This window comes from Oncorhynchus mykiss, chromosome 18 (genome assembly GCF_013265735.2).
Source record: "Oncorhynchus mykiss isolate Arlee chromosome 18, USDA_OmykA_1.1, whole genome shotgun sequence".
Classification (NCBI taxonomy): domain Eukaryota; kingdom Metazoa; phylum Chordata; class Actinopteri; order Salmoniformes; family Salmonidae; genus Oncorhynchus; species Oncorhynchus mykiss.
This window is the reverse complement of record NC_048582.1, coordinates 27861235-27885411: the sequence shown is the minus strand read 5'-3', so window position 1 is coordinate 27885411 and position 24177 is coordinate 27861235. Positions and strand designations below refer to the sequence as shown.

General features: G+C 43.5%; 1 protein-coding gene across 5 annotated transcripts in view; it reads left to right on the top strand.

Annotated features, from left to right (window-relative positions):
- The window catches only part of LOC110496785 (ras-associated and pleckstrin homology domains-containing protein 1), a 74838-nt gene that overhangs the window by 29196 nt on the left and 21465 nt on the right, over positions 1-24177 (top strand). For all 5 annotated transcript variants that reach the window (XM_036952459.1, XM_036952460.1, XM_036952458.1 and 2 more), the window contains 2 exons: positions 21247-21369; positions 23896-24001. In XM_036952459.1, coding sequence (XP_036808354.1) covers positions 21247-21369; positions 23896-24001 — 229 coding nt within the window. The remainder of the gene's footprint in view (positions 1-21246; positions 21370-23895; positions 24002-24177) is intronic.

The window sequence follows — 24177 nt, the reverse complement described above, 5'->3', positions numbered from 1 at the left end:
GTTGCAAGATTGGATCCCCCGAGCCGACAAGGTGAAAATCGGTCGTTCTGCCCCTGAACAAGGCAGTTAACCCACCGTTCCTAGGCAGTCATTGAAAATAAGAATGTGTTCTTAACTGACTTGCCTAGTTAACTAAAGGTATAAATAAATAAAAAGATTCCCTTTGCGGTAAAGGTAAAATAAATAAAAAATAAAAAAGCTGGCCATGTTGATTGGCCCTGTTTGGGAGGTGACAAACGTTCCTCTACTATAGAGACTAAACTTGGGGGCATGTGCTAAGAAAAACGTCATCGATAATTATCTCCATTCTCTCCACTGTACATGTAATGGAATAAACATACAGACAACCTGTGCTAATTCCACAAAACCATATTTATTTAATATGTTCTGTACTTATCAGTATGAATCTTTTTATTTATGTTTTGTAAATACCTTTTCAGAAGACTGAACTGAACCAGGTGTGATCCGTAATGTTTGTCTAATCACATGTGCTCATTGGGGGGGGGGGGGGGGGGGGGAGTAGTGGTGTCAAGCCTACACTCTACCTGGAGAGACACAACCAGCTTTCTGACTAGGAGCTGTCCATTGGCCACCTCCTTAGCTTGCCTTGGCCTCCTGGGTGGTGCAGTGGTTAAGGGTCAGCTGCGCCACCAGAGACTCTGGGTTCGCGCCCAGGCTCTGTCGTAACCGGCCGCGACCGGGAGGTCTGTGGGGCGACGCACAATTGGCCTAGTGTCGTCCGGGTTAGGGAGGGCTTGGCCGGTAGGGAAATCCTTGTCTCATCGCGCACCAGCGACTCCTGTGGCGTGCCGGCGCAGTGCGCGCTAACCATGGTTGCCAGGTGCACAGTGTTTCCTCCGACACATTGGTGCGGCTGGCTTCCGGGTTGGATGGCGCTGTGTTAAGAAGCAGTGCGGCTTGGCTGGGTTGTGTATCGGAGGACGCATGACAACCTTCGTTTCTCCCGAGCCCGTACAGGAGTTGTAGCGATGAGACAAGATAGTAGCTACTAAACAATTGGATACCACGAAATTGGGGAGAAAAAAAGCCAAGGCAAGCTGGATCTCTGCAGATGTCAGAAATGTATTTTCTTCTGCAGTAGACTACATATTGCCGACATTTCCATTTGGAGATGTGCTCCTCCAGCATGCAGTGGTCGCTGACGTTGCCAACAGGCAGGCTGCCATGTTCTCATCCCTCAACTTTTTCATGGCATGCTTTCCCTACATTATCCCTGAGGGAGCCTCTGTTGATCTGGTGGAAGATGAGTTTAGACTCTATCAGGCTATATTATTGGTCATATATTGGTCATATTCCATAGCAATACGAACAAATATTCAGTCCTGTTTCCAAGAACAAAACCCAGTACAAAGCCTCCCTCAGTACAGACATGCTGAGTGCCCTCGTTACCAAAAAGGTTTCAATGATTGCCAGAGGAACTGTTTGCCACAGAGAAGTCTACCCTGATGCTCTGCTGCGTAAGGCTAAATCTGCTAGCTACCAGGCAAATCTGTCTAGGAAATGATTTCCTGAACATTTTGAAGGTCTCCAGAAGATTTGTTCTCACCCACTGTTTCCTGTCATAGCTTTTTCCTTTTCATTATGGATAACATGTTTATTTGATACGAAGGCTCTGCTTCAAACATTTGTTGTTCTTATCATATCAGACTTTAAAAAAAATTATTGTCGATAAGACATTTGTACATTTTGTGTCTAAACAATTAACTTATTAGCTCTTGTTAGTGACTTTTACCATATGTGTAAATGGAATGCTGTCAAATTATTCCAACCTTTTTTATAGACTTGATTTGGTACAATTGCGATCAGACTCACAAACCGTGTGAGCAGGGGGCTGGGAAAGAACCCCCCCAGTTCGTCAAGTATTATGTGCGCGAGTTGAGTCTCCAATTTGCCGCGTGTGTCTGGTACCCAAAAAATTTGGACAGGGTTAGCAGGTCTGCTTCTGACTGGCAGGATGCTGTTGTTGCTATGGTCTCCATGGAGATGATAAAAACCACATGTATTGTGTGCTATTGGAGGGTGTGTACTGTGTGTGCGTGACGTTGACTGTTTGTGTGTGTCCTTTAAAAGCTAACCACCCCTTTGGTGGTGAGGGAATCTGACTCTTGAAGATGGAGAGTAAGCCCCCTGGAGCTGAAAATGAACTAGTGGGGAACAGTATAGTTGTTTGACAGCTCTATACCCACTGTGCTCTTTGTTCCCAAATAGGTGTGTGTCATGCACAATCTGTCTACTATGGACACACCACGGTTTGACACTGATACTTAAATACTAGGATAACTAGTAAAAGAAACCGAATAGTACAAATATAAACGTACAGCAACGTTGTTATTGAGCCAATATCCTAAGTTGCCAAGTTAGTGTTACTCTGCAAGGAGATTGAGGACTTTTAACACATTAATGGGTTATGTCTGTGCTGGGTGACTGCACTTCTATTGTGTGTGTGTGACTGTGTTTTTTGTTACCCTAGTGAGTAGTCTCTTTCTCTGTCTAAATTGGCTTAATGATGATTGCCAAATTTGAAAATCAAACCCAGAAATTATACTTGCCCACGATGAACAAACTGATGGTTGTTATGAGCCTGGAAACTATGTGTTATTCATTACTCAAGGATATTAATGATACACTTTCAACTGTTCTGCCTGCTGTTATGGAACCCTGACCTGTTCACCGGACGTGCTTCCTGTCCCAGACCTTCTGTTTCCAACTCTCTAGAGACAGCAGGAGCCGTAGAGATACTCTGAATGATTGGCTATGAAAAGCCAGCTAACATTTACTCCTCAGGTGCTGACCTGTTGCACCCTCGACAACTACTGTGATTATTATTATTATTTGACCCTGCTGGTCATCTATGAACATTTGAACATCTTGGCCATGTTCTGTTTTATTCGCCACCCATTACAGCCAGAAGAGGACTGGCCACCCCTCAGAGCTTGGTTCCTCTCTAGGTTTCTTCCTAGGTTCCTGCCTTTCTAGGGAGTTTTTCCTAGCCACCGTGCTTCTACACCTGCATTGCTTGCTGTTTGGGGTTTCTGTACAGCACTTTGAGATATCCGCTGATGTAAAAAGGGCTTTATAAATGGATTTGATTGATATCAGATAGTCTATGGTTACAGAGCTAGTGGTTCTCATACATAAATGCCTATTTATTCCTGCATCATACATTTCCAAAGTAATTTGCATTTCCAAGGACCATGCACAACAGAAATGAATTGTATACTATGTGCCATTTTTAGCAGAGCTACATAACAGCTCAGTGGCACAGAGGTACACTATTTTCTTTTTGTTTTAATGGAAAATACAGCACTATCTTGATTTAGATAAGTATTCAACCCACTGAGTCAATACATGTTAGTATCCCCTATGACAGCGATTTACAGCTATGAGTCTTTCTGGGTAAGTTACTAGTAAGCTTTGAATGCCCGGGTTGTACAATATTTGCCCATTATTCTTAAACAAAGTTGTCAAGCTCGGTCAAGTTGGTTGTTGGTTGATTGTTTCTCGACAGCCATTTTCATGTTTTGACATATATTTTCAAGTAGATTTAAGTCAAAACATTCAATGTTGTCTTGGTAAGCAACTCCAGTGTATATTTAGCATTGTGTTTTAGGTTATCCTGCTGAAAGGTGAATTTGTCTGTTGGAAAGCAGACAACCAGGTTTTCCTCAAGGAATTTTAGCTCTATTCTGTTTATTGTAGCCCAAAAAACTCCCTAGAATACCCATAACATGATGCAGCCACCACCAATCTTGACAACATGAAGAGATTTGCCTCAAACGTAACGCTTTTATAAATGTTTTCGCCACATTTTTTGCAGTACTACTTCAGTGCCTTGATGCAAACAGGATTGTAGAGTAACTACAATGTTGATCCATCCTCAGTTACCTCCTATCACAGGTCTTTAAACTCTTTCAAATCATCATTGGCCTCACGGTGAACTCCCTTAGCTGTTTCCTTCGTCTCAAGCAACTGAGTTAGTAGGACGAGCACCTGTATCTTTGTAGTTACTGGGTGTATTGATACACCACCCAAATTGTAAAAGTAATAATAATAATGGCTATTAATAATAATACCCATCTACCAATAGGTGCCCCTTTTTACAATCCATATGAAAACCTCTCCTCCTGTCTTTTGTGGTTGAATCTGTGCTTGAAATTCACTGCTCCACTTAGGAACCTTACACTTATCTGCATGTGTGGGGAACAGAGATGGAGTAGTCGTTTAAAAATCACTTTAAACACTATTGCACCCACACAGTGAGTCCATGCAACTTATTATGTGACTTGTTAAAACCTCTTGGAACTCCCTCTCCCGGATCTGGGAGAATTGTCATCAACTGACACTAATTAGCATAACGCAACAGACAAAAAATATTACTAGAAAATATTCATATTCATGAAATCACAAGTGAAATATATTGAAACACAGCTTAGCCTTTTGTTAATCACCCTGTCATCTCAGATTTTGAAATGATGCTTTACAGCCAAAGCTAGACAAGCATTTGTGTAAGTTTAGCCTAGCATAGCATTATGCCTAGCTAGCAGCAGGCAGCTTGGTCACGAAAATCAGAAAAGCAATCAAATTAAATCGTTTACCTTTGATGAGCTTCAGATGTTTTCACTCACGAGACTCCCAGTTAGACAGCAAATGTTCATTTTGTCCCATAAAGATTATTTTTATAGCTGAAACACCTCTGTTTGTACTTCACGTTTGGTTGAGAAATCCACCGGAAACTGAGGTCACGACAACGGCGAAACATATTCCAAATTAGATCCATAATATCGATAGAAACATGGCAAAAAAATCAATCCTCAAGGTGTTTTTCAAATATCTATTCGATAATATATCAACCGGGACAGGTGGCTTCTTAGTAGGAAAGAGAGAAACAATGGCCGCATTTGTCTTTTACGCACAAAACACTCAGCGCCTCCAGCTGACCACTGACGCAATGTTGTCGTTCAGGCTCATTTTTCAAAATAAAATCCTGAAACTATGTATTGTGACACTAGACACATTAGGGAAGCCATAGAAAAAGGAATCTGGTTGATATCTCATTTACTGCTCAATAGGGACTCTGCGTAGAGCTTTCTAAATAAGAGTCCCTTTCTGATTGGATTTTTCTCAGGCTTTCGCCTGCAATATCAGTTCTGTTATACTCACAGACAATATTTGTACAGTTTTGGAAACTTTAGTGTCTTCTATCTTGTCCTGACAAAATAGCCCGTTTACTTTGGGAACGTTATTTTTCCAAAAATGAAAATAGTGCCCCCTAGTTTCAAGAGGTTAAGCAAATGTTTACTCCTGAACTTTTTTCTGCTTGCCATAATGAAATGATTGAATACTTATTGACATTTTTTAATTTTTTTTTTTTTTTTTTAATGTATTTGTAAACATAATTACACTTTGACATTATTGGGTATTTTGTATAGATTAGTAGCACAATCTTAATTGAATCCATTTTAAATTCAGGCTGTAACACAGAAAAATGTGGGATAGGTCCAGCGGTGTGAATACATTCTGAAGACACTGTATTTGCACAGTAAGACGGCTGCAATGGGGGTTGGGCTGTTGCTGTTACTATGGGCTGTTGCTGTTACTATGGAGAAACCTGCTGACCTCTAGCTGCTGACCTCTAGCTGCTGCCTCTGGATGGGAACATATCAGCTGGTCAGCTCCTCTCGCTCCTTATTTCTTTAGTCTTTCTTTCTTTTCCCGTATCCCTCTGTCTTTCTCATCTCTTTCTCTCTCCTCTATATCTCTGTTAGTTTGCTTTCTTGCTCTCTCCTTTCTCCCCCCCTGTTTTAATTGGCAGCGTATGCCAGAGTCACTCTGAGTGATCCTCTCCTCCTACTCTTTCCATTCTCCTCTTTTCCTCTGTCTGCTGGCTGTCAGTTGTGCTTGACTGATGCTGTTTTGTCAGTCTGGCCCTCCCCCTACACATATTACAATGGTCCATTCCCTCCCCCATCATCTCACCATCTCTGTCTTCCTCTCTCCCACTTGCCCATCCTTCCCTTTATCTGCTTATTGTAGGAAGTGCTGTGTTCTAGCTTTCTTTAATGGCACAAAGATGGCAAAATGTCTCTGGATTGGATCTCTGCTTCATTGTATGCATTTTGTTGATTTTATATCTAGGCTGTATGTAATTTTGTGCGGTTTTCCCATTGATGATATTACCAGGGGATGTTGATATACTGTATGATGTTGAATCAAAGCAAGGTCATGTTCATTAGGCACTAAACCTTCGGGTACCATCAGAACATGTCTACGGTGTGCCCTAATGAACACAACCTTGGCCTGGAGTGAGTTCCTCTCGAATTACTCTCCCGAGCACAAAGGTTCCAGGGCCTGTGTTCATAAAGTGTCTCAGACTAAGAGTGCTGATCTAGGATTAGGTCCTCACTGTCCACGTAATCGTATTCGTTATCATCTAAAAGGACAAACGGATCCTAGAACTGTACTCCTACGCCAAGACGCTTTTTGAATGCGGGGCCAGGAGTGATCCACACCCAAATTGACTTTAGACTTGTTGCCGTTGTCAATGGGTTTCTTTAATAGCCAGTGTGGAGACGATATTCTCCTTTTTGCATACCGTATGGGGTTGTAGCCTACTAGCCGTATACAGTAGTCTTACAGTTATGAACTGATGACGTTCTCAGCCTACGTTTAATGATCTCTTTGGCCCCTCCCTCAGTGTGCAAATGGCCCCTTTCATTGACTGACTGAGCATGATGGATGAGGCCTGTTTGCCCAGAGGGGATTCGGGAGAGAGGGTGAGAAGAGGGGATGGAGAGGGGTGAAAGAAAAGAAAATGAGCAGTGCGTTGTGCCCTGAAATAGCCGCTATTCATTCGTCCACGCTCACCCGCCTGCTTTGTCGCATAGGCGATCAAAGCACTTGAGAGCAGTAATACCAACTGTGTTTGGCCTACTCATATAACCCCCGCCCACCCCCTCCTACCATTTGGGAGAGTCCAGCCACACCCTTATCTATGTTCCTCTCCAGAACAGAACCCAAGGCCAGGGGTGACTCACCCACAGGAACAGTGGAGGGTATTGTGACATGGGGGGGGGGGGGGGGGGGGGGTTACGAGGTGTGTCGACAGCTGTTGAAGCAGACTTTCTAAATTTAGTCAGTGTTAAATGTTATAGACTAGACTCATGTGTGCATGGTAAGGGAAAAACAAGCCACTGTCTTCTATAGCAGCCTTAGTTTGAGATGCTCACACGCGCGCGCACACACTTCCCAGGGGACAATTTAGCGGTGCTGAGAATATGGGACCCACTCTATAATGAGCCATTACCTCACACACTGGAGTGCTATTCTTAACCCAGCAATCCTCCCTAAATGTTTTTTGTTCTTGGTGTTAATTTTTGTTCCACCCCCTCAGGAGACTACAGCTGAGCCCTACCAAACTCACAGGAATGTGCCCCCCCCTCTTTTTCATCTACCTCTCCAGAATGGAATAGTGGGGTTAAAGGGGAAATTCAGCATTTTACAACTTAATGTAAGACTGTTACTCATCCTGTATGGCTTAGTTGGTAGAGCATGACACTTTCAACTCCAGGATTATGGGTTTGATTCCGGGGGCCACCCGTAAGTAACGTGTACACACATGACTAAGTATTTTTGGATAAAAGCGCCTTCTACTTGGCATTTATTATTAACTTCCCCTGTAGCTGATTTTCCTAAAATGTTACCATTGTTGTAATAAGAGTGTTTTTCTCCTTTTGAGAATTCATTCATTGTGATGTGATGTTGATGTATTTTTGGACTTGAAAAGGCTCTCATCTACATTGGGGTCACGATGGAGTTTGTAGTTTGAGAGACAGAGAAAATGAGTTGCAGAGTGAGAAATAGTATTATGGGTTGGTCTGTGTGTTGTCTGGCTGTCATGTTTTTCTATGGAGGATGCTGTTGAGACGATGTGTCACTGCTGCCACTGTTTTATTAGCCCCTCTGTCATTCATGCATCAGACACACACACACACACACACACAAGGGAGTTGGTTGTGTGTGTGAGAGCATTGTGTGGGTGGGTGGGGTACGACACCAAAATTAGACTACATCCACGCCCATTTAGAAGTTTGGTTTATGGAAATGTCTATTCAGCCATTAGTCATGATGTGTTTTCATACAGCTTACGGCATAGTCACAAACTTTACAACTTCCACTTTCTGAATCATAAAAGGGTCATCAATCCTCTGTGTTGGAGATAGTGAAGCTAGTGTAGAAAGGTGAGGTGTGTGTGTGTGTGTGTGTGCACACTTGCATTCACCCTTACCATGGTCTTGTTCGGTGGGCACAAAGTCAGAGAGCGCTCCAAAACTAAGTGATGTTCTATCTGATTCTGAACTTGTTCAGTAAGAAACAAGAAACACTCTGTTTTCCTTGGCAAAACGTTCTGCTCCTGTAAGCTCTAATGAACAGGACCCAGGACGAGGCTGAGAACAAACCAAATAAACAAGTGTTCTGTTCCTACTCGGATGCAAAGTGAATTAATGAAGAGACTGCAGAGTTCCACTTAATCTTATCTATGATGTAATGGGCAATTCCACAGTAACAAAATGATGACACAAAGCACACAAAACGTCATCATGTTACCAAACTTTGCATCTGTACTGTTCTTCAAGTAAATGGGTTTTGTCAAATTCTCTGGAAATTGGAACTCTGGAACTCTGTGGCCTCTTCATTAATTCACTTTCAGTACATACACTACCATTCAAAAGTTTGGGGTCACTTAGAAATGTCCTTGTTTTTGAAAGAAAAACAACATTTTTGTCCATTTAAAATAACTCCAAATTGATCAGAAATACAGTGTAGATGTTGTAAATGACTATTGTAGCTGGAAATGGCGGATTTTTTATGGAATATCTACATAGGTGTACAGAGTAGAGGTCGACCGATTTTATGATTTTTCAACGCCGAAACCAATTATTGGAGGACCAAAAAAGCCGATACCGATTAATCGGCCTGTTTAAAAAAAAATATATATATATTTTTTTTTTTATAAACATTGTAATAATGACAATTACAACAATACTGAATGAACACTTATTTTAACTTAATATAATACATCAATAAAATCCATTTAGCCTCAAGTAAATACTGAAATATGTTCAATTTGCTTTAAATAATGCAAAAACAAAGTGTTGGAGAAGAAAGTAAAAGTGCAATATGTGCTATGTAAGAAAGCTAACGTTTCAGTTCCTTGCTCAGAACATGAAAACATATGAAAGCTGGTGGTTCCTTTTAACATGAGTCTTCCATATTCCCAGGTAAGAAGTTTTAGGTTGTAGTTATTATAGGAATTATAGGACTATTTCTCTCTATACCATTTTGTATTTCATTAACCTTTGACTATTGGATGTTCTTGTAGGCACTTTAGTATTGCCAGTGTAACAGTATAGCTTCCGTCCCTCTCCTCGCTCCTCCCTGGGCTCGAACCAGCAACACAACAACAACAGCCAAGCTCGAAGCAGCGTTGCCATGCAGAGCAGGGGGAACAACTACTAGAAGGCTCAGAGCGAGTGACGTTTCAAATGCTATTAGCGCATGCTAACTAGCTAGCCATTTCACTTCGGTTACACGAGCCTCATCTCGAGAGTTGATAGGCTTGACGCACAACTTTGAGCTGCTAGCAAAACACACGAAAGTGCTGTTTGAATTAATGTTTACGCGCCTGCTTCTGCCTACCACCGCTCAGTCAGATACTTAGATACTTGTATGCTCAGTCAGATTATATGCAACGCAAGACACGCTAGATAATATCTAGTAATATCATCAACCATGTGTAGTTAACTAGTGATTATGATTGTTTTTATAATATACGTTTAATGCTAGCTAGCAACTTACCTTGGCTTACTGCATTTGCGTAAAAGGCAATCTCCTTGTGAAGTGCAACGAGAGAGAGGCAGGTCGTTATTGCGTTGGACTAGTTAACTGTAAGGTTGCAAGATTTGCAATTGTTAGCACAGCTGAAAACTGTTGTGCTGATTTAAAGAACCAATAAAACTGTCCTTATTTAGACTAGTTGAGTATCTGGAGCATCAGCATTTGTGGGTTCAATTACAGGCTCAAAATGCCCAGAAACAAAGACCTTCCTTCTGATACTCATCAGTCTATTCTTTTTCTGAGAAATGAAGGTTATTCCATGCAAGAAATTGCCAAGAAACTGAAGATCTCGTACAACGCTGTGTACTACTCTCTTCGCAGAACAGCGCAAACTGTCTCTAACCAGAATAGAAAGCAATCCCCGGTGCACAACTGAGCAAGAGGACAAGTACATTAGAGTGTCTAGTTTAAGAAACCGACGCCTCAACAGGCAGCTTTATTAAATAGTACCCGCAAAAACCCCAGTCTTACCTTAAACAGTGAAGAGATGACTCCGGGATTCTGGCCTTGTAGGCAGAGTTGCAAAGAAAAAAACATATCAGACTGGCCAGTAAAAGATTAAGATGGGCAAAAGAACACAGACACTGGACAGGGGAACTCTGCCTAGAAGGCCAGCATCCCGGAGTCGCCTCTTCACTGTTGACGTTGAGACTGGTGTTTTGCGGGTACTATTTAATGAAGCTGCCAGTTTCATTCTATTAGTGTGGAGTTGTCCGAATGCCTTCTCCTGTTCTTTCCCCCCCCCCCACTCTCGTCCTCATTCTTTCTAGCTCCCTCCCTATTTCTCTCTCCCTCATGCTCCTTCCCTCTCTCTGCCTAACTCTCCTTCTATTCTCTCCATTTTTCTCTCTCCTCCCCTCCTCTCTCTGCCTTCCATTCCCCCTCTCTCCCTACTTTCTGCTCTATCAATCCTCATATCCTTGTTTTTCTCCATTCTTTTCGAAACGCTTCTTATCTCTCTCCTTCCCTCCCCCTCTCAAATATACTTATATAGGGTCAATTGGTTTGCATGAGTGGCTAGCTGATTTCCATTCAGATTACATGGAAGTCAACCAAACACCTAGGTTAAACACTGTTCTACTAGGCTACATGCTACATAACATCAGCCTGCATTTATCTCTGTCATTGAGATTTATGTAGTGTTTAAAATTCACATTTGGTGTGTGTGTGTGTGTGTGTGTGTGGTTATATACAGATGCATTGGCTACAGGTTAGGGTTCTACACCTCCTGACTTGACTGTCAGTGAGCATCCCATGTATGACCTTTAATGACACTGCCTGTTGACCCTCCATAGGCCAACATCGCATCCTTTCCCTTCTCTGTATGAAACACTCTTCGCCCTTGCCCAGCTTGAGCACTCAACAGTACATTGACAGTTTGTGTTCTGTTCTCTATTCCCAGCCTCATGGTTAAGAACTGGAAGCCAGCCATTACCTTCTTTAATTTAGAGAAGTGCTTTTCCAGAACAGTCCCCTCAATCTTTCTCCCCCTTTCTCTTTCTCTTCTCTCCCTCTATATCCCCCAGAAGGCCAACCCAAACTGGTGGCCTTCTGTGGGGCAGACGTGTGTGTGTGTTTCCTATGTACCCCTCCCTCTCTGGCAGAGGCTTAACACCACAACATCCCCAGTGGGGTGACCTCTGAACCCTGAGGTGGCCCCTTTGCTCTGACCCCGGTGGTGATGGGAGACAGATGAGTGAGTGTCATGCTCAGGCTTCTCATAGACACAGAAGCCTGGAGAGAGAGTGATGGAGGGAGAAAGATGGTGAGAGGGAGAGAAAGATGGTGAGAGGGAGTGAAGAAGGGATTGGTGTTTGTTTTTGTGATAACTCACATATAACTCACACACCCACACGCTGTCTGTTTCAGGTAGTGGTGATGTCCCCGGTTGTAAATCAATCATGCCCTTCGTAGCAGGTGTTCTAACCGTTTTAAGTGAATTATCACCTGGGACGCTGATTTAAACGGTGCGGCCAACTCTCACGTGTTGGACCTTGAGATGCATTTGACACTCTTCAGACACCACACCTTTTTATTTTTCACTTATTAAAAAAAGTACTACTTTTATTTTGTAATTAATCCAATTCAGTGTGTTTAACTTATCAACTGTGTTTGGAAATGAGATCATATTCATCTGCAATTCTATATCATGAGCATTCAAGGAGCGGGACACTAATCCGGATGCTTATAAGAAATCCCGCTATGCCCTCAGATAAACCATCAAACAAGCAAAGTGTCAATACAGGATTAAGATTGAATCCTACTACACCGGCTCTGATGCTCTTCGGATGTGGCAGGGCTTGAAAACTATTACACACTACAAAGGGAAACCCAGACGTGAGCTGCCCAGGGACGCAAGCCTACCAGACGAGCTAAATGCCTTTTATGCAAGCAACACTGAAGCATGCACGTGAGCACCAGCTGTTCTGGATGAATAAGTGATAACGCTCTCGGTAACCGATGTGAGCCAGACCTTTTAAACAGGTCAACATTCACAAAGCCGTGGGGCCAGACAGATTACCAAGACGTGTACTCAAAGCATGCCCGGACCAACTGGCAAGTGTCTTCACTGACATTTTCAACCTGACCAATTTTCTCCCTGACTGAGTCTGTAATACCTACATGTTTCAAGCAGACCACCATAGTCCCTGTGCCCAAGGAAGCGACGGTAATCTGCCTAATGATTACCGCCCAGTAGCACTCATATCGGTAGCCATGCTTTGAAAGGCTGGTCATGGCTCACATCAACATCATCCTGGATACCCTAGACCCACTCCAATTCGCATACCGCCATAACAGATCCACAGATGACGCAATCTCAATCGCACTCCACACTGCCCTTTCCCACCAGGACAAAAGGAACAGCTATGTGGGAATGCTGTTCATTGACTACAGCTCAGCGTTCAACACCATAGTGCCCACGAAGCTCATCACTAAGCTAAGGACTCTGGGACTAAACGCCTCCCTCTGCAACTGGATCCTGGACTTCCTGACGGGCCATCCCCAGGTGGTAAGGGTAGGCAACAACACGTCTGCTACACTGATCCTCAACACAGAGGCTCCTCGGGTGTGTACTTAGTCCCCTCCTGTACTCCCGGTTCACCCACAACTGCGTGGCCAAACAAGACTCCAACACCAAGTTCGCTGATGACACAACAGGGCCTGATTACCGACAATGATGAGACAGCCTATAGGAGGAGGTCAGGAGAACCACCTCTCCCTCAATGTGAGCAAGAAAGGAGCTGATCGTGGACTATAGGAAAAGCCGGGCCGAACAGGCCCCCATTAACATCGATGGGGCTGTAATGGAGCGGGTCGAGAGTTTCAAGTTCCTCGGTGTCCACATCACCAACGATCTATCATGGTCCAAACACATCAAGACAGTTGTGAAGAGGGCACGACAAAACCTTTTCCCCCTCAAGAGACTGAAAAGATTTGGCATGGGTCCCAAGATCCTCAAAGTTCTACAGCTGCACCATCGAGAGCATCCTGACCGGTTGCATCAATGCATGGCAACTGCTCGGCATCTGACTGCAAGGCGCTACAGAGGGTAGTGCGAATGGCCCAGTGCATCACTGGGGCCAAGATCCTGCCATCCAGGACCTATATACTAGGCAGTGTCAGAGGAAAGCCCATACAATTGTCAAGTCTAGGACCAAAAGGCTCCTTAACAGCTTCTACCCCCAAGCCTTAAGAATGCTGAACAATTAATCAAATGCCACCAGACTTATACACTGCTGCTACTCGCTGTTTTATTATCTATGCATAGTCGCTTCACCCCTACCTACATGTACAAATTACCTCGACTAACCAGTACCTCCGCACATACCCACATATATAGCCTCGTTATTGTTATTTTGTTACTTTTTGCTATTTTTTTTACTTTACTTTATTTGGTAAATATTTTCTTAACCAACAGTGCATTTCACGGTAAGTTCTACACTTGTTGTATTTGACAAATAAAGTTTGCTTTCTAACCGTGGCAGCTTCACCTGGGAGATCCATCATCTTCCTGCCACTGCACTGTGTACCCCGACAGATTGAAGGTTGTAATTGGTTTAGTAAGGGTCCGGGGCCAAGGCAATTGGATGTACATTTTATAAAGAACCGCCCCTCTATGCCGTGTCTGGTGTGCAGCCATAGCAGACAAGACGGGCATTTTATGAATTCAATTTCCAAAAGAGCAGCAAGGCAACTTGTAGCACTGTTTTGTACACAATTTTCAACAAATGAATTTGCTGTCGCTACTGTCCCTGTCGCAGAATGCTTCCTTATTACAGCATGTGATTATACAGCCTAGTTAGTTATTTAAATTAGTTTAATCCACCACTTGCATTAGCTACTGTTATAACTGTTATAATGCTCGTGGTGTAGAAAGGCGGACGCATATGCTCCGCATATGACTACGCATATGATTTTCAGGCACAGTTGATAAGATTCACCTGGTTAATGTATTTGGCCTTTCACAATAGCTGATGTCATAACATTTCCCATCCCCTACAATGGGCTAAAATAGACTGAGTGTGCTTATCTTAGCAAGAACACTACTGTTATTCCACCTACTTGTTATTATTTTCACTTACCAATTTTTCTGGTGTAGTTAGGCTATTTGAAATCGATTATGCCTGCTTGAGTCTTTTGCCCTCAGAACAGCCTCAATTCGTTGGGGCATATGGACTCTACAAGTTGTCGAAAGCATTCCATGGGGATGCTGGCTCATGTTGACTCCAGTGCTTCCCACTGTTGTCAAATTGGCTGGATGTCCTTTGGTGGGTGGACCATTCTTAAAACAGCGTTGCAGTTCTTGCCACAAACCACCTCCCCTTCATCTACACTGATTTTGAAGGGACGTCAGTAAGGGATCATAGCATTCACCTGGTCAGTCTGTCATGGAAAGAGGTGTTCATAATGTTTTGTACACTCGGCTAGATCATAGCTTTCACCTGGATTCAACTGCCAGTTTATTAGGTACACTCATCAAGTACCGGGTCGAACCCGCTTTGCCTCCATAACAGCCTGAATTCTTGCTGCAGATTGGACGGCGATACACCTAGTTAAATAAAGGTTAAATAAAATAACAATAGAAACACCACCGACACCAGCCAGTACCGTTGACACCAGGCAGGATGGGTTCATGGACTAATACTGCTTACGCCAAATCCTGACTGCCATTTAGCATGACACAACAGGAACCGGGATTCGTCGACCCAGGCAATGTTTTTCCACTCCTCCAATTGTCCAGTGTTGGTGATTGTGTGTCCACTGGAGCCGCTTCTCCTTGTTTTTAGCTGATAGCAGTGGAACTAGGTGTGGTCGTCCGTGACAATGATTGAAGATGCCATTCTGCACCCCACTGTTGTACGACGCCGCTATTTGTCTGTTTACAGCCCGCCTGTTAGCTTGCACCATTCTTGCCATTTCTCCTTTGACCTCTCTCATCAACGAGCTGTTTTCGCCCACAGGACTGGCACTGACTGGATGTTTTTTTGTTTGTCGCACCACTCTCAGGAAACCCTAGACACCTAGTCGTGTGTGATAAGCCCAGGAGGGCGGCCGTTTCTGAGATACTGGATCTGGAGCCATCATTAGTCGCTTATGTCACTCGTTTTGCCCATTCTAACGTTCAATCGAACAGTAACTACATGCCTGTCTGCCTGCTTTATATAGCAAGCCACGGCCACGTGACTCACTGTTGGAGCAATCCATTTTTTGTTAACGGGGTGGTGTACCTAATACACTGGCCAGGTAGTGTAGGTGAAGTCATGAGAATAGGCTATATTGAAACAGCCCTTGCCTAAAATATCCGGTCTTTAGTATTGTGCACAAGCTGCTAGGCAGAAACGGTATGCATAAATGCAACGTATCCTGCCTATGTAGAGTCAGATGGTGGCAACGTTTTGCCAGTCATCCTCACCCACTGAAGATTTATTTTCATGAGATTCTTCTTGAATGTGGGATAATTTTGTAGAAATCAAATGTCACGTGGACATATTCAAACCCCAAATATTTGGGAAGCTTAGATCAGGGGTGGCGAACCCTCTTAGAGAGCTACCTCCTATGCAGTATTTTCTATGGTCCTATTGGTTAGACTCTGCCACCAACTTTTAGTATTAGCATTTTCTAACCAAAAACCAATGTCATTTAATGACCCCCAATTAGCATACTCTAAATGTCATGCCCATATAATCTCAAAGTAATTGAAGCCAAGTCATGGAGAATCCTGACCTGTGATAATAAAAAAAAAAACATCTAAATCCACCCAGGTCATGGGCCTTAGCCATGTAAAAAATATGTAGAATTGCAGGAAATTTGCTTTAAAACTGAATTTTTGGGAACCACCAGACCACCGGTTAGGAGTGGAGCCAATGACAACAGCTTGGAGTGAGAATTCCTATCTTCAATAGTTGGCAGCACTGTTTAAAGCTTATGGTCAACAACCCAAAAAGTGTGCGTGTCTATAATTTTATTACAGCAAGGGGAGTGCTGTCAGACTATAGACGGTGGCTGATCGCTCATCTCTGTACTTGCTTCCCAAATGGCACCCTATTCCCTATATAGTGTCCTACTTTTGACCGGGGCCCATAGGGTGTCATTTCAGACACAGCAGTCTATATGATAGCACCACCAGTGTATTTGCAAACAGAAAGGAGGCTTATTTCATTCTGTTATTTTCCTGTCCTCCTCGGTTAGCCATGATGTCATGCTGTAAAGAAGCCCTGTCCCCGGCGCTGTAACAATGGCGATGCTGGGTTTTGATTGACTGCTGGGCTTGGGTGTTGTTATGGAACAGCCCGTGGGGGAAATTAGGCCATTTCCTGTTCTGGCCACCCTGTCCCCCCCCCACTTGCCGCGCGCACAGCTACTACATACACACGTGTGTGTGTGCCCTGTTCACTGTACATTGTGTATCTCACATATATGGTGGCCATGCCAACTGAATGGTTGACTGGGATGGCCAAGGGGCTTTAGGTAGGTGATGGTTGGGCAGCTGAAGTGACACCGTGTGGAAAGACTGTGTGCGTGTAACTGTCCATGCCTGTAAATTTGCACAGTCTCACACACACACACACACACACACACACACACACACACACACACACACAACAGTGGTTCTGTGTAAGCGTCCGCCCATGATCCGAAACAGACTCCTTTCCAGCTGCTGTGCGTATTTTGCACGCATTAACTTTTGTGTGTTGTGAGTGAGGGTATACGTGTCTGTCTGTGTGTTTATGGCCTGTGCCAGTGCCCACCAGGCCCACTCACACACACTCAGCCAAACTAGGCCCAAATCACAGGCTGTTTAACCACAGGATGCTAACTGCAACTTAGCACAGCAGGCCTTTTCTCCCTCCCTGCTCTCTCTTCTTTCCCTCACTCTGATCCCTCCCTGTTCACTCTTCTTTCCCTCACTCTGATCCCTCCCTGTTCACTCTTCTTTCCCTCACTCTGATCCCTCCCTGTTCACTCTTCTTTCCCTCACTCTGATCCTTCCCTGTTCTCTCTTCTTTCCCTCACTCTGATCCCTCCCTGTTCTCTCTTCTTTCCCTCACTCTGATCCCTCCCTGTTCTCTCTTATTTCCCTCACTCTGATCCCTCCCTGTTCTCCCTTCTTTCCCTCACTCTGATCCCTCCCTGTTCTCCCTTCTTTCCCTCACTCTGATCCCTCCCTGTTCTCTCTTCTTTCCCTCACTCTGATCCCTCCCTGTTCTCTCTTCTTTCCCTCACTCTGATCCCTCCCTGTTCTCTCTTCTTTCCCTCACTCTGATCCCTCCCTGTTCTCTCTTTTTTCCCTCACTCTGATCCTTCTCTGTTCTCTCTTCTTTCCCTCACTCTGATCCCTCCCTGTTCTCTCTTCTTTCCCTCACTCTGATCCCTCCCTGTTCTCTCTTCTTTCCCTCACTCTGATCCCTCCCTGTTCTCTCTTCTTTCCCTCACTCTGATCCCTCCCTGCTCTCTTCTTTCCCGCACTCTGATCCCTCCCTGTTCTCTCTTCTTGCCCTCACTCTGATCCCTCCCTGTTCTCTCTCTCTGCTCTCTGCTTTTCTTTCTCCCTTCCTCTCTCACTCTTCTGCTTCTTCCTCTCACTCTTTCTTTGAGCTGTTAACACAGAAGAAAATAAAGATTTGGAGGTAGAGAATGCAGCGAAGTATGTACGCTCTCTTTTCTTTCTGCTCTCTCTCAGGGGAATAAGAGGAGAGGGGATTTTCAAAGCAAGCCCTTCCTGCCTTTCCTCTCCACTGCTCCCTCCACACTTAAACACATTGCTCCTCTCTTTGAGACATTGCTATTACATTATACTACCTTCCACACACACACACTCCAACATAATGCTACAGAAAATTATACAGATACAATCTCAATTAAGCTCAATGCTGATCTTGGATCAGATTGCGGGTCACACACAGCTTTATTCTCGTGAAAGTACAAATGTTTGACCATTAACAATCCTATTTTTCCCTAACTCCTAAACCTTAACCCCAAAACCATAAACCTAACCCATAAGCTTTAAAATAGCATTTGAAAAAAAGTGTTTTTCTACACTAAAGATATTCGGGTGAATTATTAGGGCATTGGGGTCCTGTTAAGCTAGGAAAACAAGTGCGCACACACACACACAGTATCAAAAGCAGCGCTCAATTTGGGGTTTTCCCCCCTATGTACCTGTACAGTTCAGTCACCCATCAAGGGGCTCACAGCACGGTTAAGGGGAAGCACTATACCCCCCTGGAAGACCAATGAGATTACCTTAGGCCTGGCCAATGAGAGGCCTGAGCTTCTAAATAGTATGTTCATCTGAATGGGCTGCGATCAGACCTGGCTTCAAATACTTGATTGAGCTCAATGGAACCCATAGAATATACCCCAAACTGCAAACCTGCCTGCCTGGATTTCAAATAGTATTTGAACCCAGGTCTGGCTGTTGTAGGGGTTAATGTACTGTAGGAACACAGGGAAATATTGTGGGGATAACACTGTGCCTTTGTGTCTTTAGGCTACTTTGTCACACACTGCTGCCATGCCTGTGATACCATGTCGCCGTGTGTGTGCTTGTTTCTGTCTCACTTCTCACTAGTTGTGTGTGTGTGTGTGTGTGTGTGTGAAAAGAGAGAACGGGGGGGCGAGTCATTGAAATCTGTGGTTACAGTTTAGTGGTAGAGGGTGTGCGTCCGTGTGTGTGTACATTTGAAGTCGGAAGCTGCATACACTTAGGTTGGATTCATTAAAACTCGTTTTTCAACCACTCCACACATTTCTTGTAAACAAACTATAGTTTTGGCAAGTCGGTTAGGACATCTACTGTGTGCATGACACAAGTAATTTCTCCAACAATTGTTTACAGACCGATTATTTCACTTATGATTCACTGTATCACAATTCCAGTGGGTCAGAAGTTGACATACACAGTAAGCTGACTGTGTAATTAAACAGCTTGGAAAATTCCAGAAAATGATGTCATGGCTTTAGAAGCTTCTGATAGGCTAATTGACATCATTTGAGTAAATTTGAGGTGTACCGGTGGGTATATTTCAAGGCCTACATTCAAACTCAGTGCCTCTTTGCTTGACATCATGGGAAAATCAAAAGAAATCAGCCAAGACCTCAGAAGAATGTAGACCTCCACAAGTCTGGTTCATCCTTGGGAGCAATTTCCAAATGCCAAATTCCAAATGTATCACGTTCATCTGTACAAACAATAGTACGGAAGTATAAACACCATGGGACCACGCAGCCATCATACTGCTCAGGAAGGAGACGCGTTCTGTCTCCTAGAGATGAACGTACTTTGGTGCGAAAAGTGCAAATCAATCCCAGAACAACAGCAAAAGACCTTGTGAAGATGCTGGAGAAAACGGGTACAAGAGGATTTATATCCACAATAAAACGAGTTCTATATTGACATAACCTGAAAGGCCGCTCAGTAAGGAAGAAGTCACTGCTCCAAAACTGCCATAAAAAAGCCAGACTACGGCTTGCAACTGCACATGGGGGCAAAGATTTGTACTTTTTGGAGAAATGTCCTCTGGTCTGATGAAACAAATATAGCTCACCAAAAAAACTAAATTCACCCAACTTATTGTGGGAAGCTTGTGGAAGGCTACCCAAAATGTTTGAACCAAGTTAAAAAAAATTTAAAGGCAATGCTACCAAATACTAATTTAGTATATGTAAACTTCTGACCCACTGGGAATGTGATGAAAGAAAAAAAGCTAAAATAAATCATTCACTCTACAATTATTGATCCTAAGACGATCCTAAGACATGGAATTTTTACTAGGATTAAATGTGAATTTGGCTCAGGTGGATGTAAACTTCCAACTTCAACTGCATGTGACCATGTGTGAGGGAGTGTTTTCTTGTGTCCCACTGTGTGTGGCTGTGCCTCCCCATGTCCTCATGGAGCCTATCAGTAGATAAAGATAAGATAGCGTTCCCCTGACTGGATCCCGTGCTGTGTTTTCATTCCTAAGGTTGTGTGACACTAATACTCCACTAAACTGTTTCCCTCTCCAACCAGGAAGTGATGCAATAGGAACAGGATGTGAAGGGGTCAGCTATTACACCAATATGATTCTGTCTGCCCGAGGTTGGAGGGGATCAGAAAGGAATGTGGTCAGATTGGTTTAGTCACACAGATGTGGGTGGGGGTTAGGGGAAGTGGCTTCGGTGATGTGTGTCTGTGTGTGTGTGCCTTTAAAACCTCTAGGGGCTTTAAAGGCTTGTAGTGTCATTGGCTCAAGATCTACCGGTGTGGCATTTAGTCAGCAGTGTAAAAGGTGGGAAATAAATAATTAAATCACCTATTTTCTAATCTGTCCACAAGAGGGCGCTCTGTCATTGTCATTAGATGGCACAACGAGGCTTTGTGATACAGAATACCACGGCAACGTCCCAAGTGGCACCCCATTCCCTTCATAGTGCATTACAGAGCCCTAGTGCACAATAAGGGAATAGGGTGAAATTTGGGACACAGTTATTGACTAGATGTGGCTGACAGTCCACTTAGACTCTTATCGCCAATGTCTGAACATAGGTATGATGGCATCCAGCATGTGTTATACTGTATCTCTGGCAGACAACAGGGAATAGCCTCCTGCCGTTGCGCAGCCGTATCTATCCACATTATAGAGCTCTTTTTGGCGGTTGCCATGGTAACATGTAAGAAGGTTGAGCTGGTGAAGTTGTGGATTCATCGCGGCCACTGTGCGATGGAATTCTCTCTTAGTAAATGTGTCTGCGTATGCTTGTGTGCACGTGAATTGAAATGTTTTAATCCTTTCAATTGTAATGTGATTCCTGTATTCAAATGAGGTACTCTGTGTCTGCCTACAGATGGCGGATATGTCTGACGATGAGCTGGACCACGGGGCAGAGGAGGAGGACAGTGATAAGGAAGACCAGGATCTGGACAAAATGTTTGGAGCCTGGTTGGGAGAACTGGACAAACTCACACAGGTATTGCAGTAGGGGAGGATGGGCGTATCCTGGTAGCCGTGTCATGGATACCATATCTTGGCAATGGAATCCTAGCAAACCAAATCCAAGTAACCATATTCTAGTAACAATATCATAGTAATAGTATCCATGCAACCATGTCTTAGTAACTGTAACCTAGTAACCGTACCCTTGCAATCGTATCCTGGTAACCGTATCTCGCCAACTATATTATCCTAGTTTCCCACCCATTCGCTGAGTCATGTTAGCTTTCTTCCACTTCCTTCAAGCCTGTTAAAGGCTGGTATTGTTATGCATTAAAGACTTGCTCCTGTACTTTGTTTTATGTGTAGTAGCGGTCGACCGATTCTGATTTTTCAACGCCGATACCGATTTTAAAACAGCAAAATATGTTTATGGTTAAGTACATTTGTGCAATGATTGTGCTTTTTTTCGCGAATGCGCCTTTGTTAAATCATCACCCATTTGGCGAAGTAGGCTGTGATTCGATGATGAAATAACAGGCATCGCATTGATTATATGCAACTCAGGACAAGCTAGTGTCGTGTCTTTGGCTATGCCGGATTAAGTGATATGACATGCTATTCTATAAAATAATTTCTCCGTAATTAATATTACCTGATTGAGCTAATCATGTAAATGTAATTAACTAGAGAGTCGGGCACCACAAAATAATATTTATAGAGCTGTAATATAAGACCTAGTAATATTTTACATCAATAGCAGTCAATATCAATCGTCATCTTAATTCAGTCTCATCTGAAAGTTGTAAATTCTTGGTTATCTGCACGAACCCTGGCTAACAATTTGAATCAGCAATACAAAATTGGGTTTAATTATTTATTTACTAAATACCTAACTAATCACACAGAATTACACATAATTAAATCATAACTTGATTACAAATTATGTCATAAAGGAAACGTCCCTAGCGGGCGGAACAGATATGACAGCTGGTTACACAAAAGAAAAGGGCTTGGTTTGAGTGAAAGAGCGGGAAGACTGAGGGACACAGGGAGAAACTGTGCTATCGTAAATACAGTATCTGATGCATTCTAAATTACCATTTGGAAAAGGAAAATGCAATAAATATTTACTCTGAGCTGCGCTTTGGTAGGTTGGAGGTAGATGGAAGTCCGTGTTGCCAAACCAAGTCCTTTGAAGAATGTCTCTGGTTGTCAATTGGATACGTTGTAGTAACGTCGCTGGGTGATAGACGGAATACTCTGTCTGTTCCTTCCTAACCCTCGCTGCAGCTGCTGTTGCTAACTCAACGGCTAGGAGGTATCACCTCTGTAGTGAATAAGAGTGCAAATTCATACCATTCACAACCAAAGCTCACGTTGGCTTCGTTCTGTAGTTATTATCAGAACCATTCTGACATAGGACCGCCGTCCTACATCCTCGGAACAGGAGGTTATATTGTCGTCAAGGGCTTATATAGGAAGGAAGAGGAGGGCGTGTTTGAAAAGTTTCATAGCCCATGTCCCGTCACAGGGGCGGGCCACTGATTGAGCAGAGCCCTATCTTATGAAAACCCAAATCTCACATTTTAGAAGCTAAAATCACATTTCATCCCATCACGAATAATTTCATTTAAAACATTTAAATTGAACAACAATTCCATGTGAATCCGATAACTCTGATGTGTAGACTTTCCACTGTAGAGTTGATGTCATCTTATCATTGATGAGAATGTCTCAGATGACAACCGAACTGACATCATATTCATTAAGTACCACCGCATATGTTCAATTGGTCGGATTACCAGAATATAGTTCATTTCCCCCCACCTTCTGATGTTCCCAGAATCTCTGTTAACTTTGCAAATGTAACATCAGTAGGGTAGAGAGAGGAAAAAGGGGGGGAGAGGTATTTGACTGTCATAAACCTACCCCCAGGCCAACGTCATGACACTATTTAAACTAGTAATATCATCAACCATGTGTAGTTAACTAGTGATTATGTTAAGATTGATAGTTGTTTTATAAGATAAGTTTAATGCTAGCTAGCACCTTACCTTGGCTCCTTGCTGCACTCGCATAACAGGTGGTCAGCCTGCCACGCAGTTTCCTCGTGGATTGCAATGTAATCGGCCATAATCGGTGTCCAGAAATGCAGATTACCGATTGTTATGAAAAACTTGAAATCGGCCCTAATTAATCGGCCATGCTAATTAATCGGTCAACCTCTGTGTAGTTCATACATGCATAATCTATGAGAATGTCTTACCTCAATTAGCCATGGAATCCCTAGTTTGAACAGCGACTGTTTTCTGGAATCCGTGGGGTGCCATTTTCCCTACATTTGGGCCAGTCCCCTAGCAATTTGCATTTCAGCCAATGAGCTTCCGCCCCTCGCCATTTGAGTGACAGCTAGCAAGACGCACACACAGTAGAGCGAGAGGGCAATAATTTGTGAGGTAGTACGCAATATTCGGTGACTATTCAGAACGAGTGGCTAAAAAGTATCAGAGACCATCTTTAAGATGTTGGGGATTTTGATAGTGTGATTTGTCCTCTACAGAGTCTGGATGACGGGAAGCCACAGAAGTCGGTCCAGAAGGCCCCTCTCAGACAGGAAACCAACATGGCTAACTTTTCGTACCGCTTCTCCATGTACAACATCAACGGTAAGACACACACTCAGACCTATATGCCCTACCTACTTCCTGCAGAGCAATGGTGTCTGTGACATGCCTGTGTGACCCAGACAACCATTGCTTTACTGCTGTGCAAATGTACCTTTTCAACCGTCACACTTTCATGAAATCAATATTTTAGCTTCTATTTAGTGTGTGTGTACTAG